We start from the raw sequence: 18,696 nt of genomic DNA, 5'->3' as shown, positions 1-18,696 counted from the left end.
GTAGGATATAGTGTCCTTCCTCATCTCTTATTACAGTCTTTGGTTTAAAATCTAATTTGTCTGATATAAGGATTGCCAGCCCAGGTTTCTTTTGGTGTCCATTAGCATGGTAAATGGTTTTCCAGCCCCTCACTTTCAATCTGGGGGTGTCTCTGGATCTAAAATGAGTCTCTTACATACAGCATATCGATGGGTCTTGTTTTTTAATCCAATCTGATAGCCCGTGTCTTTTGATTGGGGCATTTAGCCCATTTACGTTCAGGGTATCTATTGAAAGATATGAATTTAGTGCCTTTGTATTGCCTGTAAGGTGACTGTTACTGTATATTGTCTGTGTTCCTTTCTGGTCTATGTTGGTTTTAGGCTCTCTCTTTGCTTAGAGGACCCCTTTCAATATTTCTTGTAGGGTTGGTTTTGTGTTTGCAAATTCCTTTAGTTTTTGTTTGTCCTGGAAGCTTTTTATCTCTTCTTCTATTTTCAATGACAGCCTAGCTGGATATAGTATTCTTGGCTGCATATTTTTCTCGTTTAGTGCTCTGAATATATCATGCCAGTCCTTTCTGGTCTGCTGCCAATCTAATGTTTCTACCATTGTAGGTTACATATCTCTTCTCCTGAGCTGCTTTCAGGATTTTCTCTTTGTCTCTGAGACTCATAAGTTTTACTATTAGACATCGGGGTGTTGACCTATTTTTATTGATTTTGAGAGGGGTTCTCTGTGCCTCCTGGATTTTGATGCCTGTTTACTTCCCCAAATTAGGGAAGTTCTCTGCTATAATTTGCTCCAATATACCTTCTGCCCCTCTCTCTCTTTCTTCTTCTTCTGTGATCCCAATTATTTGGGATTAATGTCCAAATGGAATTAATGTTGTTTCATCTTATGGTATCGCTTATCTCTCGAATTCTGCCCTTGTGATCCAGTAGTTGTTTATGTCTCTTTTTCTCAGCTTCTTTATTTTCCATCATTTGGTCTTCTATACCAGTAATTCTTTCTTCTTCCTCATTTATCCTAGCAGTTAGAGCCTCCATTTTTTATTGCACCCCATTAATAGCCTTTTTGATTTCGACTTGGTAAGATTTTAGTTCTTTTATTTCTCCAGAAAGGGTTTCTCTAATAACTTCCATGCTTTTTTCAAGCCCAGCTAGTATCTTTAAAATCATCATTCTGAACTCTAGTTCTGACATCGTACTAATGTCCGTATTGAGTAGGTCCCTGGCAGTTGGTACTGCCTCTTGTTCTTTTTGTTGAGGTGATTTTTTCCATCTTGTCATTTTGTCCAGAGGAGAATAGGTGAATGAGAGAACAAAATGCTAACAGGGTAACAATGTCCCCAGAAAATATACACTAAACAAATCAGAAAAGACTTGAAACCGGGGGGAAGAAAGGGAAAGAAAGAAAAAAGAAAAAGGAAAAAAAAGAAAAAGATAAAAACAAACAAAAACAGAACAAAACAAAAAAAAGCAGAATATGATCAGATGTGATCAGGCTGGTGCATAAATCAGTGCCACACACTAGATTTTGGGTGTATTTTGGTCTGCTGGAAGAAAGTACCTCCCAGAAATTTAAAGAAAGAAAAACTTATATATGTACAAAAATAAGGATTAATGTGGTGAAGGGATGGAATATGACTGTACATATGAAAATTATAAAAGATTTTATAAAAGGAATTGATAAGTTGAAAAAAGAGAAGAGGATTAAAAAAAGGGGAGAGAATGTGATCAGGCAGGAGACTAGAACAAAGCCATACACTAGAATTTAGGGTATGTTTTGATCTGTTAGAAGAAACTGTATCACAAAGTTTTAGAGAGAGAACAACTTATGTATATATATACCACAAATAAGGGTAACTACTATGAAGGGTTAGAATATGACTCTGAAAATGAAAAATAAAAATGTTTTTTAAAAAAGGATTGATAAGATGTTGGTTGAAAAAGGGAAAAAGAAAAATTAAAAAAAAAGACAGTTAAAAAAATTAACTTTGAATGACTAAAGAATCATGGTAAAAAAGTCATGAATTCTATGTGCAGTATTCCCCTAGCGCTGGAGTTCTGCCGTTCTCATTGATCGGTAAACTTGGCCTTGGCTGGCTGTTCTTGCTGGTCTTCTGGGGGAGGGGCCTGTTGCTGTGGTTCCCAAATGTCTTTGCCGGAGGCGGAATTGCCCCACCCTTGCCAGGTCCGGGCTAAGTAATCTGCTCTCTCTGGAGCTTTTGTTCCCTGCAAGCTTTCCGCACAACTTTGGAGGACGAGAGGGAAAATGGCGGCCTCCCAATCTCCGCCCGGAGGAGCTAAGAATTCGGGCCCCGCTCCTCAGTGCGCCCCCAGAGAAAAGCAATCACTCCCGTGTCCCCGGTCTCCGGCCGCACTCCGTGCTCACCCGGCCTGTGACCGAGCGTTTCTATCTCTGGCACCCGACCCCGTGTGGAGTCTCCAAACCCAGCAGATCCCTGCGGTGCGCTCCCGCGCCGCTCCTCCCGGGGGAGGAAGGGGAGTCTCCCTGGCTCTGCCGCTTGTTGGGTCCCTGCTGGAGGAGCAGTGGCCCGACTGGGCCGCGGATCACAGTTTATGGCCACCCCGAGCGGAGAGCCCGTGCCTCGGCTCCGTCCCGCCCGCCTTCTGGCCCGCTCCATTACCTCGGAGCTCTGCCGCACTCAGGCTCCCCCGGTCTTTCTGTGACCCCCGAGGGTCCTGAGACCACACTGTCCCACGAGGGTTCCACCCCCCGCTTAGCCACTGGAGCGACGTCCCTCACCGGAGCCAACTTCTAAAAGTTCCGATTTTGTGCTCCGCGGCTCTATCACTTGCCAGAAGCGGCCGACGGAGGCCCCCCCCCCACCGTCTATCTTCCCGAATATCGCGTCGGATTCACTTCTCCGCACGTCCTACCTTCCAGAAAGTGGTCGCTTTTCTGTTCAGAGTTGCTGCTATTCTTTTCTTCGATCTCCTGTTGAGTTCGTAGGTGTTCAGAATGGTTTGATCCCTATCCAGCTGAATTCCTGAGACCAGACGAAATCCAGGTCTCCTACTCCTCCGCCATCTTGCTCCTACAGCCATAAGGTCACATTCTAAGGTCCTGGGGGTTAGGATGGCAATATATCTCTTTGGAGGACACAAGCTAACCCATAACAAGGGGTTGTTGGGAGGACTGAGATAAAAGGGCGTCAATACAGAGTGGGAGCTAGTGCCCAGAGTCCCTCTTGCCCAGCACATACTGAAACAAATCTCCTCGAGCAGGTTTTAGCTATGTATTTCAACTTACTATTGAATGATGAGGAAACCAATTAAAAATTATGTTTATCATCTTGTGTAAATCAGGCCACCCTATCAGTTTATAAAATGAATTTAAAAAATCTCCTTTCAACCCATGGTTAGCACTTGGTTTGTGCTACACCTTATGCTTGAAGGTAAGAAGGTTGCATTTCTTGCTCTAAACAAGCCAGAGCAGCTCTCTTGGTCACTCATCCTGTGGATTCCTACTGACTTTTCCTCAATCACCTCAGGTTGCTGAGATCAGAGAGAATAGCCTCTTGTGATTGTGGCAAATGTCCATCACCTGATATGGTGATGCTGCTAATGAAATCTGCCCTCTCTGGGACGAAATGATTGTTAAGTGTTGAAGATTGGTCTGGGATTGATCTAATTTTCAGGTCGTAGTTCACGTCCTGCTCTTTCCAAAGGTCTGTTAGCTAATTACAGGCAAAGACTCAGCTGAGAGCAAATGTAGGAATAAACTCAAGAAGGATGTGTGCAAGGAAGAATTCTTGGAAGCAGTCAAAAAAGGTTCAAATCTGGCCACATGTGTTTTACTCATTCATTTATTCGTGGATTCAGTGAACATTTATTGAATGTTTACCAGTGTGCCAGAGCTTCCTACTCCTGACTATGTGGCAGAAGTCTGTCAGGGAATGTGGAAGAGAACATGATCCTTCACCTAGGCTTGGGCAGGGTGGGGGAGGGTGGAGAGGGGGAGCAAAGAGAATATTAGATTCTTCTGCATTGCTCTCAGGATCAAAATCGAAATGTAGGCCTGCAAGACTGAGTTTCTCTCTGATTCTCTAGCCTTTCCACTGCCCTCTTTGCTTTCTAGCTCAAGTAGCCTCTCAAGTCAAGCTTAGCTTGGAAAATCTCTTGCTGCTTTTGCACCACAGGACCGTTGCACATGCTTTTTCTCTCTAAAATGTTCTTTGACTCTCCATCTTCTGTAACTTCTCAGCCCATATCCATGTCAGGTCCTTTTTAGAGTCTTGCTTGGGTTATTTTTGTTGACAATTGCACAATATCTGGACATGAAAGAGATAGCAGACTGACACTGAATAACTGGAGGAGAGTTTGTGGAGGGACTTGACAAATAGTGAACTAGGTTTATGAGAAGGAACGACGGATGGTGGCATATTCCTGAGCTGAAGGTGCAGAGGTAACGAAGCAGTCACCTGCACCAGAAGAAGGATTGTTTGGGAAGGACTACCTCATAGAGGTAGTGTTTGCTAAGTGGAAGCAGTGAGCCAGTGCCAACCTGTCAGGGAGGGAGCCAGAGCCCTAGATATAGTTACCTTACTCTTCTTGGCCCAGTAGATCTTCCACTGGTGCCTCCCTCTGGAGAAGTCTAACCAGAAGCCAGGGGACAAGCAGCTACTGATATAGTTTGAGTGGGTCAGGCTCACAGGGCAAGAAGGAGGGTAGGAAAGGATGTAGTGCCAGCCAGGAGTGGCAGGTGGTGGGTATCCATCACTCCAATGTGTGTCTTCCACATAGCAGAGACTGATACATGTAGCTGGCTTGAGAAAACGTGGCAGAGTGAATGCATTTTGCCAGGAGAAGAAGAATGGGATTGGGCATTCTACAGAAAGAGAAATTTACATACACTCAGCAGTATGAGGGATTCTAGTCCTCCGTGGGAACTGTAATTCATTTTATGGAGGTGAAAATTGAGAGTGGTAGGCAAGGACCAGATCATGGAGTGATTACAGGATTTGTCTAGAGGTTTTGACTTTATTCCAGGGTCACTGGGGAATTAGTAAAGTGTGCTTTTAAGGAAGTATTTATTATGAGAAAAGTCCAATATAAAAATAGACAAAATAATATATTGAACCCTCATGTGCCATTACCTAGCTTCTATAATGTTCAATAGATAGAAGATTGGGCAATCTTCTATCTGTTCCCACCTATGACCACATCCCTTATATTAGTGTGAAGCATATCTCTGGCATTTTATCACTTATAAATATTTCTGAATGTGTTTTTAAAAGATAAGACCTTTATGAACACAGCTATATGCCTTATATCTGAAAAAATTAAGACAGTAGCATCTGAGTATTACTGTTTACTGAGTGCTCAAATTTCCAGTCGTCTTGCAAATGTCCTTTGTTTTCTTATGCTCTGTGAGTTTGAACCAGGATCCAAATAAAATTTATTCACTGTAATTGATTAATGTGACTCTTATGTATCTATAGGTTTCTGTCCATCTCTTTAACTTCTTCATTTATTTATTGAAGAAACCAGGCTATTCATCCTGTAAAGTTTCCCTGTGTTTGAATTGTGCTGATAATATTCTGGAAGTGTCAATTAGCATGCTCTTCTCTCTTGCTGTTTCCTTTAAATTGATAGTTGGATGTAGATACAGCACTTCTGTCTCCCCAGTCCCCCAAATCTACTCTGTGAGTAGTGTTTTCTTCTTCCAAAAGAGGATAGGTAATATCCCGTTGTCTCTCTTTTTTGACTAATAGTCCCTGATGAGCATTGTCTGGATCCAGTGATCATTAGAGGTTGGCAGAGCAGTCATATTCTAATTCTGTCCCTTTTCACTGATTAACTGGAGTATTTCTATAAAGAGTAATTTCACCTATTATTTGGCTACTTGGTTACATAATTGGTATAGGGAAAGCAGGATAACAGATTATTTTTATTTATATGTTTTCAAAATAAGTAATTGATAGCATCTTCTGTTGGTGATCATTGGTTTAAATGGATTTGAGTTTTTTGGACACTTGCCATTCTAAGTTTGGGTCTCTGTACCCTCCCCTCGAATCTGGGTGGGCTTACAAATACTTGGCAAGTCTGGTACAGTGGAAGTGACCCTGGGTAACTTGGGGTTCTGGATCATGAAAGGCCATGCAGCCTATGGGCAATACAGGTCATACTGATGGTCTCTAATTAATAGGAATTTTATAAATTCCAGATAATATTCGTAATTTAAAATGTCTCCCTGCTTTCATTCATTTAATGTCAGTCATAAATATTTATTGAACATTTATTGAACCCACAAATACTGAATTCAGAAATGGCACTCTGCTATGTAAAACAGTTATGAAATGGACCCAGAGACAAGCCCTGTCCTCAGGGTGCCCACAGTTCAGTGTTATGGGGGGACACAAAAAACACAGGCAATTGCGGTCTGGCGTCATAAATTCTAGGAGAAAGGCATGTGTGGAGATAGGAAGAAGAAGTGAAACCAAACAGTGTTTGTAAATTGGGGAAATCAGCAAAAATTGCGCAGAGGAGGCAGGAGTACTTACGGATGCGATTGTGAGCGTCCATTCTGTGGGAGAACCACCTGAGAGAGCATGGTATCCTAGAGCACTCATGGTGGCTCAGTGATGACACAGACGGGGAAGAAAGACACTGGTGTGGAGAAAGGAGAGGCCAGGAACAGTTGTTTGTAACTGTGAAGCAGGGAGGTTGGCAGAGGTGGAATGAGACAGAATCAGAATGGTGGTTTAGAAAGATGGCCTGGATGTCTGGGTGGAAGGTGACCAGAATCTCTCTGCTGGAGGCACAGAGACAAAGCAAGATGTTGGTACCGAAGTCCAGGTGCGGAAATGAGGAGGCCTGGAATCCGGGGAAGAAAGTGGTAATGAAGGTGGGGGGATAGGCAACTTCAAGAGTTATTCAGACACGGTGACTTATTTTGAAGGGTGAAAAAGGAGTACACATGAACCCTGGCTGGCTAGCGGAGCCCATTAGGTAAATGGTGAATACGTTGTGTGTGGGGGGGAATATAAAAGAAAGATAATATCGCCAAAAAATGAATTGTGGTTTTTTTTTTTACCATATTTAAAATTTTTATTTTAATTCCAGTCTAGTTAATATACAGTGTTAAGTTAGTTTCAGATGGACAATATAGTGACTTAACAGTTCTCTGTATTGTGATTTAACAGTTCTATATATTGTGATATATAGATATATAGTGATTTAATGGTTCTCTCTAGATAAAACATAATATATAGTGATTTAACAGTTCTATATATTACCCAGTGCTCAATTTATGTAAGTTAAATTTGAAACCCCTGTAAGGCATCTAGGGAGATAGAGGCAATTTGAAATACATGTTTAGGGTTCACGGGATCCTTCCAGGTTGGGAGAGAAGGTTCTGGGGGTCTATCAGATTTCCTTCTCCCCCGTCCCATCATTGGTAGGAAAAGGAAAAGAATAATAGTTGATGGAAGCTGGCGAAGAGAAAATGGAATACTAAAATTAGGTCAATTATTTTTTCTCTTTATGTATGAATCATGTAAAAATGCATAGCAGCTAGCCTCAAATGTGGATCTCAGATTCTAATGACTTTAGATTGCTTCCAAGATTAAAAAAAATTCTACTTCAAGAAAGCATAGTTAAATGTAGTGCATACTGCACGGTTTTGAACATCCTATGCTCTCTGAAGAATATGGGCATATGTCTCTCTATTCTCATTCACATCTTACCTGACTGCTCATATAACAGTACACTATTGTTCTAGAAGAAAGAATTTCATTTCCAGGACTTGCGTTTATGTTTCTTGAAACTAGACTCTTTATCTTGTGATTGCAAATTTCAAAACAGTAGTTTTCAATTCATTTCCCTGGTTGAAATGCATTCCTACAAATTCAGATGATTCTTCGCTGGGTGCTTGGTAACCTGATTACCATTTTTTTTTTTTAAGATTTTGTTTATTTATTTTAGAGAGAACGTGTGAGCAAGTGGGGTGAGGGGCAGAGGGTGAGGGAGAGGAAGAAGGAGAGAGAATCTGAAGCAGACTCCCTGCTGAGTGCGAGCCTGACAGGGGCTCAGGGGCTCAGTCTCACCACCATGAGATCATGACCTGAGCTGAAACCAAGAATCAGGCACTTAACCGACTGAGCCACCCAGGCGCCCCCTGATTACCTTTTTGGATTCTATGCAGACCATAATCAGACACTGTAATTTGTATTTATTTCTGCCACAATTTTTTGCCTGTATGGTTTTGAAGGTCTTTTCATGTTGAGTCTGTTTCTAAGTAATCTAAAACTCTTTAAGACAGTCCAAAGCATTATACAGATTGAGGCATTGGTCACCAAATTTGCTATGCAGTATGAAATCCAGAGATTTCAGTCTCCTAAACTTTAAAGAAAGTAGAGCCAGTTTTCTTTATGTTAATTGAAATTAAAATATGTAAGCTCTTTTATGTTTATGAATTAGAAAAGCTAAATGTTATTTGGTGAGAAAAATCACATGGGGAAATTCCCAGGGCTGAGGTTTTATACATACCAGAGAGTGTATTCTTTATTTTTTTAGGAAAAAATATTAAATGTGGGCTTATTTTGATAGTACACATAAGAACTAAAAGTAAAAATATCAGTCATAGTTAAATAATCTGTAACTATTTATATTTTGATGTGTTTTTTTCCAATTGCTTTATTTCTGTTTTTAAACATATAGGAAATCATATTATAAGTAAAACCCATACCACAAATGGCTGACTACTCTTTCATATATAAATATCTCAATTTATATAATAATTATTCCTTTATGAAAAGCTTCCTTTATGAAATGTTGAGGTTTTTGGATGTTTGGTGGGTGTGAATAATCCTGTAATAATTGCTCATAAACCTCTGTTCATATTTCAAAATCCTTTGCGATGACATATCCCCACAGAAGAAATTACTGTCAATGACGTATTTTAAAGCCTCTTAATAACAGTTATAAAACTGCTTTCTAGAAATTTTGTTCTGTTTACTTGCCCAACAGCAATGTGCATGAATACCTGTTAAGAAGTAATATCCCACAGGTGCTGGAAATGTGTTCACAGTTAGAAACAAAAAGCTATTAAATATTACACCTGATGAAACAGAAGGAGAGACGAGAATAAAATTTCATCCCTAGAAAGAAAGAAAGAAATCATGCCTGTTTTGTCCATCCCATGATGTCCTCTTAAACAGCAAAAAATGAGAGTAAGGACACATTGTTGTTCAACTTTATTGTTACCTTGTGTGGTTTTTTGTTTTTTTGAAGTGTGTTTTTTGCATATTTTAATAGGTTGTTTGTCTTTTATTGTTGAATTTCAGGAGTTATTTATATATTCCGAATACAAGTCTTTTGACAGATATATTTAGTGCAAATATATTCTCTGTCTATTCTGATCTTTTTATTTTCTTAGTGTCTGTTTTGACAAGCAGAACTTCAAACATTCTTCTGAATTCCAATTCTATGAGGTAGGCTTATTTCATGTGAGGGCTTTCTGTGCCCTTCTTAAGAAACCTTATTCCATGAAAGGTTGGGAAAATATTCTCCTGTGTTTGAGTTTTGAAGATCTATAGTTTTAGCTTTGTGTATAAGTATTTAATTCAGTCCAAATTAATTTATGTGGATTGTGTAAAGGACATATGAAGATTCATTTTTTAAAAATACATTTTTTTCAATTTTTCCCAGCATTATTTGTTGAGTAGACTTTGCTATAGAATTACCTTAGTGCCTTTGCCCTTCGATTGTATGTGGCTCTATTTTTGGACTCTGTCCTGTTTCATTGGTTTATTTCTTTATCCTATGGCAGTACCACACTGTTTTGATTACTATAGCTTCATTGTAAGTCTTCAAACTGCTAATATGAATTATGCCACTTTGCCCTTCTAAGAATGTTTTGGTTATTCTGTCTTTTGCATTTGTATATAAATTTTAGAATCAGTTTGACTGTGTTGACAAAAAAAAAAACTAGGATTTTAATTGGGATTGCTTTGATTCTATAGATTAGGGAGAATTGACATATTAACAGTATTTAGTGTTCCAATCTACAACTATGTCTTTCTCCATTTAGCTGTTCTTTCATTTCTCTTAGCAAAGTTTTATATTTTATAGTTTCAGCCTGGTTTTCAGGTTCTTGCATACCCTTTGCTGATTTTGTTCCTAACTATTCTATGTTTTCTTCTCCGCTCCCACCAACCCAGGATTGTCCATCCTTCCCATCTGACAGCAAGTAGAATAGGGGCTTGAGTGGTAAGAAAGAAGATGAGGCATGGAGGAAGATGGAGACAAGTATCACAGGGAGGAGTAGAGTGTGGAAAGACACAGGATCTCAAGCCCCACCTGTGACATGAAGGGAAGTTGTGGTCTGGGCAACAGGGCAGTAAATGGCAGTGGATGCACTTAGTTCAGGGGATGTCTTTGTTTTCCTATCAGGGCCCATGCTATCAGAAAGGCAATATTTGAAATTTTCACAAGAGTGATAGATCCTAGATTGAACAGATAATTGAATCTCTGTCACTAATAAATCACCATATTATTACCAGTAAATGATTCCTTCTAGCAAATCTTGGGGTTATTTGTGGTTAGGCCTAGACCACCCTGAGTGATGAAAAATAAGTATTTCTAATGAGCATTTAAAAAATTACCTTTACTCTAACTTGTTCCCAAAACACTGCGGCTATGCTAACAATAGAAGAACCGTCTTTACCCTGAGAAGCTATTTACCGTAATTCCTCCTGTGCCTGCGCAGTGATCTTGGATTGATTTTGAAATGCCAACGGGACAGCTGTTTACATGTTTGTGGTATTGCTGTTGCTGTATATTTGAGGCTGGGAAGATGACTTAAAAGTGCTCTACAGTAGCGTGTACGCCTTCTCATACCAAGGGGTTGGAAAGTATTTAAAACCGTTTTCAGTTCTGTTAAACTCCAAGGAAGAAGTTCTCACCTGGCAGGTTCTGCATTTTTATTTGTGATTGGGCCTAGTCAAAGGTGGCTGAGGGGGAGAAGAAGAAATGGTATTTCCAGAACAGTGGATGAAGGGGTAGAGTTCTCAGCTGAGAAGTACTTGCAGGCAAGGGAAATATATTAGAAAAGTTCTGGACATGAGACGGTGGCTCTAATCTAAGTGGATCTTAGTGGACATGAGATAGTGGCTCATAATCTAAGTGGATCCGCTAATGGATTTAAGTGGATCATTTGAGTACAGCCAAGAAAAACTTTCAGCTGAATAACAGAGGATCGGGGAATAGGCCAAAAAGAATTTTAGTAAATTCTCACTGCATTCCCCTCTGCTTTTTTGTTCTCCCAACTAACTAAATAAAATTGTATGTAAAGCACCCAACGGAATGCTTTCAACATCACAGGTGTTCAATAAGTAGTTCTTCTCAGTTTTTATTCTTTTTTCTTTCTGTCCCTTTTGTCCCTTTGTGTTTCTTTTCTTTTTGCATTTATAGATAATCAAGTTTCTTTTGTTCAAATTAATGCAAGTACAAAAAAAGAAATGCAATGCCTCGGATAAATATAAATATCTGGCAACCAAATAAGGGGAGGTTGGCTTCACAAATATCAGTTAACAAAGTTTATTCCTCATTCATGGAAATGAGACATACGGAAACAGGTTGATAGTTTGTTTTAATCTTTTAGATTTTGAACAAGTTACAACCTGACTCCTTTTTTTTTATATTTATTGTAAGCTAATTGATAACTCAAAATACATAATATAACCTTGCTGAAAAATTATTTAGCAGTATCTATTCAAGTTAATTATACATCTCAGCTTAATGGCATAGCAATTCTTCTCATTGTATGTACCCAAGAGAGTATCTACCAAACGATATTTATAAGAAAGTTTACATCAACGGTAGCTACAAACTGGAAACAACCAAATGTTTACCAGCAGAAGAGCAATTAAATATATTTTGCTATATAGTACTTAAAAAATAGTGATGAACAAAAGATGTCAGACACAAAAGAGTTATCTGCTATGGTTTATGTGAAGTTCAAGTTCAAACAAATTGAATCTGTGGTGATAGGAGTCAGAGTATTGGTTGCTAACTGGTTTGTGGGAGGAGTATGAAAAGATTGGGAAGGAGCACGTGGAAAACTATAAATTATCTAAAGCTTGATCTGGATGGTGATTCACATATGTATATAAAGACACTCATCAAGTTGTATAATTTGTGTACTCTTTTATAACCAAATGTGTATGATTTCCATTCATCCCTAAAAGGTAAATGATAGTAAATATGTAATAACATACACAACATAAAAATGTATAGTGTATTAATTTAACATATATAAATATATATGTGTGCATATACATATATGTTTTAACTAACGCAGTAAAGTTATGTTAATTTGTTGTCCTTAACAACGGGCTTTTCGTTTTAGATTGACTTTTCCATTTTGTGGCCACCGTGGTGGATTGAGCTCTGTGTTTGATTTTGATCCTTTGCTTTACCTTTCATAATGTTTGTAATTGAGTAATTAATATTATTTTGCATTTCATTGATCTTATACAGATTAGAAGTAGCTTGAGGAGGTTTTTGGTAAAAAGGAGAAACCTGCCCAAGTTTGAAAATTAACCAAGGGTGCGCTGCCAATTTAAATATGAGTATATTTCATATGTAATATATAGTTACATATGATAGCATGTACGTATATAAGATATATGTTATATATACATATATATGTTGTGTAACTATATTATGTATTTATATTTAAATAATATATAATATATATTTATATTTAAATTAGTACAAAAATTGCCTTAAACTGTGCTTGATGTCTTTTATAGTCTTTTTTTTCTCCTTATATTGGTTATTCAATGGGAATAAATTGCACAGAGAACAACTTCTGTATTAAAGTAATGTGATTAAATTAAGACTGAAAACACGTAACACTGAAAATTAGCTATCGAGAATTTTTGGCCAAGCTCATCAAAAGTTGAGAAATTTTAGTTTATTTTTGTTAAGGTGATTTACCCAAGGTTTCCCATTCTACTCCTGGCTAGCAAGTTTCACTATGTTTATCAAAGGTCTTTGGGTTATTCAGCGTGCACTTGGGGATTCTAGCTTTCCTGACTCTTAAGAACTAACTTCCAGCTTCCTTTGGACTCTTGAATTCACAGGCTGCACTGCAAGTTGGAGGCCACGGGGAAAGGCTACACCAGTGTCGGGAGGTCATGCTGCTCACTTACAAATCCATCCCCATGCAAGTGGATGGGGAGCCCTGTAGGTTGGCCCCAGCTATGATTCGGATCTCCTTGAGGAATCAAGCCAACATGGTACAGAAGAGCAAGAGGAGAACATCCATGCCTTTACTCAATGAGTGAGTCTGCCCCTTGCCTACCTTTGTGAACACAAAGACCATGAAGAGAACACCAAGCATGTGCATGGTCTAGGGGCCTTGCTGTGTTAAGAAAGGAACAAAGTCTAAGAAACAGGAGTTCCTTGGTCTCTCTGACATACTTTTCTTCATGTTTATTACACAGTGACCACACTCTTCTTTTAGAAATAACTACCGTATTGTATATGAGATAACTCTTCTTCATTGACCACTTTGGTCTATATTTATTGGGAACAAGAGAAAATCATTTAGAGTGTTTCTAGGGTCATAAAACACATCAAGATAAATATGTTCTGTTGTGTTTTAAGAAGGAATGCTATTGGCCTCCTTTTTACCCAGGTCACTTGGAGAGTGTTGGTTTCCCCAATAACAGGAGGCTGGCAGAGCTGGATATTCGGAGCTCACCTCTCTCCACGTTGCATCCCCTTCTGCCTGTTAGTGAGTTATCACTTTCCTGATGCCCCCACATTGGGGTCCGATGGACTCTGGTGCTTCAACTCAATTTTGCCATTCTGAGTGGCATCCTATTGTCTAGATACAACCTAGCTCACTATTCAATATCTAAATAAGATGTATCCCTCTTGGACCCTTTCTTTTCTTAGGTGTTTTGATAAACTGATTTGAGATAAGGAGATAATAACTAGATATTCAGAGTGTGTGTTCATTGTAGCACCCCTTCATCTAATTTTTTAAATGGAGATGTCTATCTGGGGTTGGAGAAAGGGATGGAGAAGAATGGGGATTTGGGGCCCCTTTCCGAGTATCTTCTATATATAATGCCCATATGCCTGGTCTAGCTCAAGATAGGGCCATTTATGGCTCAGCCTCGGGTCATTATTCTGTCACAGCGAGGGACCCCCCAAGGTGCTACTCATGTTTGTGGCCTGTGGTGCATGGTTACTGATATGTCCTGAATGGCTGGCTTCCTGCGGTGCCTGTGAAGCAGGGCATGCTTTGCCACGTATTTATGGAGTCACTGTTACAATCGACAGAAGTGCCTAGAATAGACCAGTGACAGAGGTGCCGTAGCTCCCTGCCAGAACCTCACTTCACCTCTCTTTCTGAGATGGCATATGTTGAGGAATAGCATTAGACAGGGCTCTTAAAGTGTTTGCATTTTTGGCATCCACTTCTAAGTCTGAAGCTGGCGTGAGAGGTCCTCTCCTAGAGTCTCTCTGGACATCAGAGTCGCTCAGCACTTTCCCCAGATCATTATCCAGGCCATTATCCATTGTTCAGTTGTATTCCTTATTTTGTTAACATTTTGCAGCTAGTGAAACTCCTGGTTCATTCCCAATGGTTTTCTTTTCTCCTTGCCTCTAGCTTCTATTAGGCTAAATATACAGCTGGCAAGTTTATGTTAAAAAGGTAGGATGTCAACAACAGTATATGGTTGACCATATGCTCTCTAGAAATGTTAGTGTTAATCCATGAACCAGTGGTCAGGGAGAAAGCTCTGAACTAAATGAAAAGCTACCTTGGAGATAGTATGGTAGCTCAGGTTGTTTGGGGCCACTTGTAGATCATTAAGAAGCTATAATAAAACTAAAAGTTCTTAATATCTGCAGGCAAAGAGCTCCCGTCCTCCTGCCTGGTGGTGCTATATTTAATAACCTTACTAGACACGAAATTGTTTCCAGATGCTTAGTTTCAAACAGCTCTTGCCCTTGAAGTGAGAAAGAGTTTGTATCTGCTCGGCAACTGTATTCTTTTTTTTTTTTTAATTTTTTATTGTTATGTTAATCACCATACATTACATCATTAGTTTTTGATGTAGTGTTCCATGATTCATTGTCGGCAACTGTATTCTTAAGAATTCACTTGGGCCTTCTTCACATATAAAAACAAATACAAATAGTTGTTTTCTTTTCGTACTTAGACTACATATGGCAGATAGATGATGCGGTGGCATAGATTTAGCTGCAGGGTGTTCGAGGAAACAGCCTCAACTCAAAAATAGTTCCTTCCCACCAGGGGGCAGTGGTGCGTCCACCTAAGCAGCCTCTGGCCTCAGGAAACCTCTGAAGGACAATAATGTGCTTTTCAGTTCCAGAAAGGACACTTGTAAAACTTAGCAAAGATATTTATTACTACTGATGATGAATAACTATCAAAACACTATATTTTTTAGGAAAGCAATACAGATAGCACATTTTCAGAGGAAAACCAAACACCCACTTATCTTGTCACGTGTGTTCACTACACCTCAATTGCTCTCCCTGACTGCTCTTTTTCACCCTCTGCAATTAGAGTTCCTCTTTCTATTTTACTGAAAATCCATGTTTTGAAATCTGACTTCTTCCACTGGATTTCCAGGTGGAGTTTCTAGTTTGAGGGTTGCCTGGCCATTAAGACCTTTCCACAAGTTTTCTTCAACCTTCTAAGTCCTCTAGGCTTTTCTGTTTCGGCCACGGTTGGGCCAAGTTCATTTTGCAGCCAAGGCAGAGAGATAATCGAAAGATATTTATTTCCTTCCTTCCTTCCTTCCCTGTTTTCCTCCTTCATTCTCTTTCTCTCTCTCTCTCTCTCTCTCTCTCTCTCTCTCTCAGCAGTCCTTGTTTTCTGAGACTGTTACTTCTGTTCCATTTGCCCATCTTCTTTCAGAAGAAAGAGAACAGGTTTAAAATGTCTGGAGAATTCATTTAGAAACCTCTGTGTGTGATGAGGATTGGGGGGTGGGGGGAGGGAGTTAACTGTGAATATTTGAGAATCAAGTACTGTGGTTCCCTAAACAACTGGCTTCCTTTTCCACTTGAGCAGTGGTGTTCCTCACAGGTTTGCCTTTCTCTGGGAGATCACATCTGTACCCCAGATTTCATCTATGACTGATAAGGGAATAAATTTCACATCTGTGTCGTCTGTCCCGGCGTTCCTTCCAAAAGCCAGAGACTCATATCCAGATATCTCAGCTGACATCTTTACCTGGATACCCCCAACAACCTCAGACTGCAGGCTGAAAATGGGCTTGTTTAACTCTGCTCCCTTTGCTTTCTCTGCTTATCGGCCAGTGAGCCCTCCTCATTCACATTTGTCTGCATGGAACCATCTACCCATTCACCAGGTTCCAGCCATGGAGTCCTTGCAGTCACCTGCTCCTTCTATTTATTTCCCACGTCTTTTTTTGGGGGGGGGGTAAAGATTTATTTATTTATTTCAGAAAGAGAGAGTGGGGGAAGGGGCAGAGGGAGAGAATCTTCAAGCAAACTCCCCGCTGAGTGCTGGGCCCGACATGTGGCTTGATCCCATGGCCCAGAGATGATGGCCTGAGCTGAACCCAAGAGTCAGACACTCAACCATCTGAGCCACCCAGGTGCCCCTATCTCCCGTGTCTTTGACTCACGCCACCTACCCGCTCTGCTAGTAATACAGCCTGTGTCCAAAGGCCATCTAAGTTACCTCACCACAGCATCACTAAATATGCTCATGTTTCCTTGCTTCCTGTGCGTCACTGCTCTTCACACAATGCTTTTTCCAGTAGATTAGTCATTAGTACTTAGAAGGATCTTTCTCGAAAAGTTAAGCTGATATTCCTTAGCTTTGCAGAGCTTTTTGATCATTGCTGTCGTCGTCCTCCTGCGCCCCAAAGATCATTGCTCGTCGGGAGCACTGGCCTGCCTCATGCATCCTCACTCTTTGGCACTTCTCTTGCTCTTTTTGCACTGCCTTCCTTCCTGCCTTTTTGTCGGTTAACTCTTGCTCAAGTTCAAGACCCCATTGAAATATCATTTTCCCTAAGAATCCTTTTTGATCTACTTCTAGCTGTTAGATACTCCTGTTAGTGTTCTAGGTTATGTTCATCACACCATTTATCAAGAATAATATAGTTCTTGGTTTACTTGTCTCTCCTCCCAGCTTAGAGTTTTCCTCTTAGGGTCCTCAGTGCCTACCAGTATGTCTAAGACATGATTATGTGTTGAATCAGTGGCTTGAACATAGATCAGATCGATAATCCTCTATCTGTTAACATTGCTCTGAGATTGCATCTAAAGTAACATAGATCTAAGATCCATGAATATAAAAGTAATGGAGATGATGTCTTGGAACAAATGGAAGATACATACTTAAAAATTTCAAGATCTGGTTCACATGGATTGGATAGGTGGGGGAAATCCCATGAGAAATGGTTAAATAGTAGGCCTTCATGATGCCACTACATCTTCATTTATACCAAAAAAAAAAGAAAATTATTTCCAAAAAAATATATTTCTTGGTCTATAATCCCATTTGCTATTACTATATAGAAACTGAAGGGCTAGACTTGTGTTCACTAGACCCCCACCCTACTGGGACAAGAGCATATCTCATTTTATCATGGCTTATGAATCTATTCAAAGTAAGAGCTGCAATAAATATCATTGCCCCATAAAGTAATAGAAGAGTTTTGTCTAGGTTCATATTCATGTACTAGTAACATGGTACCCACATAAATTTGATGATACTATTCAAAAGGCACCTTTGAAAGAGATCAGAAATTTAAAATTTCTCAGGTGCTTAGGGAGATCTTAAGCTAGCTGAAATCCTGAGCTCACTGGTAATTAAGACTACACGGTGAAGGGCAATCATATTATTCAGGGGCAAGATTTCTAGTTGGTAAGCTTTGAATTGGGCAACTCGTTGATTGGATTCCGTCATCCTGGAATTGCTAGTCCTTTGAGGAAAACAAGGAGTTGATTCATGGGTGACTTTATGTGAGAACTTACATACCCAGCAAAAAAGAGGGATAGGGGTGCTGTGCCTATTACAGTTACAGTGAAGCTCTTCAAATCCTCTGAGAGAGAGAATAATTCTGTAAATGTGACAACACATTTTGGATTTAGTTTCTTAAATTTTATATTTCACCTTTTCTAATAGCTACTGACGGTTCTTTTTTTTTTTTTTTAAATGATTTTATTTATTTATCTGACAGAGAGAGACAGCGAGAAAAGGAACACAAGCAGGGGGAGTGGGAGAGGGAGAAGCAGAGAGCCTGATGCAGGACTCGATCCCAGGATCCTGGGATCATGCCCTGAGCCGAAGACAGACACTTAACGACTGAGCCACCCAGGTGCTCCGGTTTTTTCCATTATAAAAGAAGAGAGAAAAGGGTGAAGTCTATGGCTTCCCTTTTCTACCAGGAGTATGAGTGAAATTGCGGCATCACATGATGAGTCTAGGCTTTCTTGGTATTACCTGCAGTCATTACAGGTTTTGTTGAGCCACGCTTTTCAAGATGGCTGTCTTTTGACACAAATTTCCTACAGAGCTCTGGAATCAAGAGGTCTATGTTAAAGGATTAAATTTACCTTGACTCTTCTCAAAGATGAGTTTACTATGCCAGCCTACTCCTCTCTAGTGTGTGTGTGTGTGTGTGTGTGTGTGTGTGTGTGTGTGTGTGTGTG

The 18,696-nt window shown here is 39.8% G+C and overlaps 1 protein-coding gene across 11 annotated transcripts in view; it reads left to right on the top strand.

Annotated features, from left to right (window-relative positions):
- Positions 1-18,696, top strand: part of DGKI (diacylglycerol kinase iota) — a 453,062-nt gene that overhangs the window by 286,675 nt on the left and 147,691 nt on the right. For all 11 annotated transcript variants that reach the window (XM_073899243.1, XM_073899251.1, XM_025854834.2 and 8 more), the window contains one exon: positions 13,101-13,300. In XM_073899243.1, coding sequence (XP_073755344.1) covers positions 13,101-13,300 — 200 coding nt within the window. The remainder of the gene's footprint in view (positions 1-13,100; positions 13,301-18,696) is intronic.

The sequence above is a fragment of the Callorhinus ursinus genome, unplaced genomic scaffold (assembly GCF_003265705.2).
Source record: "Callorhinus ursinus isolate GAN/ISIS: 27379988/994484 unplaced genomic scaffold, GSC_fseal_2.0 scaffold12, whole genome shotgun sequence".
Taxonomy (NCBI): domain Eukaryota; kingdom Metazoa; phylum Chordata; class Mammalia; order Carnivora; family Otariidae; genus Callorhinus; species Callorhinus ursinus.
The sequence above is the reverse complement of the archived record's forward strand: the minus strand, read 5'-3'. Positions and strand labels throughout refer to the sequence as shown.